The sequence below is a fragment of the Vombatus ursinus genome, unplaced genomic scaffold (assembly GCF_900497805.2).
Source record: "Vombatus ursinus unplaced genomic scaffold, bare-nosed wombat genome assembly UNPS02014818.1, whole genome shotgun sequence".
NCBI lineage: Eukaryota > Metazoa > Chordata > Mammalia > Diprotodontia > Vombatidae > Vombatus > Vombatus ursinus.
Genome location: NW_020954596.1, coordinates 2,061,063 through 2,061,928, shown reverse-complemented (window position 1 = coordinate 2,061,928; position 866 = coordinate 2,061,063). Strand labels below are relative to the sequence as shown.

The 866-nt window shown below is 44.9% G+C and overlaps 1 protein-coding gene across 1 annotated transcript in view; it reads left to right on the top strand.

The window, feature by feature from the left end:
• Positions 1–716: 716 nt before the first annotated feature.
• CPLX1 (complexin 1) overlaps positions 717–866 on the top strand; it is a 100,661-nt gene continuing 100,511 nt past the window's right edge. Inside the window, exon 1 of the mRNA XM_027836064.1 lies at positions 717–741. Within this exon, the coding sequence (XP_027691865.1) occupies positions 723–741 (19 nt within the window). The 5' untranslated portion in view covers positions 717–722. The remainder of the gene's footprint in view (positions 742–866) is intronic.

Genomic DNA, 866 nt, shown 5'->3' with positions numbered 1-866 from the left:
GGCAGGATGGTGTAGTGGATAGTTTTTTAACCTGGCCATGGAAAAGGTGAGGATTCTAGTCTGGCTCACACTAACTGTGTAGTTGTGGGCACATCCTTTAATCTTTTAGTGTCTTGGGCAACTCTTTAAAAATCATAGATGGAAAGTGGTTTTTATAACAATAAGATCGTAGCCCCGTCCCCCCCCCCCCAAAAAAAACTCTATCCCAGACTAGGTAGCCTTTAAAATTCCCAGGCTATTCTATTGAATTTTGGCTTCCCAGATCTAGCTTGGCTCCGTGTAAATCCTTTTAGATCCAGAGGTTCCAAATCCTTTATGGTCCCTGAACAGTTCTTCCCCAGTACTGTAAATTGTCCATTCAACAATGCTAGGCGACTTCTGAGCCAATCAGAAATGGTGTGACAAGTTTTGTCCTTTACTCATATTACTGTGTAATCACTGGCTAACTAGAACCCCTCCCCTTCCTGCCAAAGTGGAGAGGGAAACAAAGAGCTGTCACACCAATTGTAGGTTTGTACCATCACCTCAAATATAGAACCCAGTACCCTAGGAAAGAAAGAAAAGCTGGCGCATCCTCCCATGTCACCCATCCCATTCCTTTTTTGATGGTCTTCTCCCTTCCTCCCCACAGGGTACAATCCAGGACCAGTGACCTGTGAAACCTGCATGTAAAGTCTGAACCAGCCTCATACGGGATCAAAGCCATCACCATGGACTTCGTTATGAAGCAAGCTCTGGGAGGTAAGGGAGGCCAATTTGAACACCCATGGTTTGGGTTTATTTTCTCCTGAACAATTGGTACAAGCATATCTCTCTTTCTCTCTCTCTCTCTCTCTCTCTCTCTCTCTCTCTCTCTCTCTCTCTCT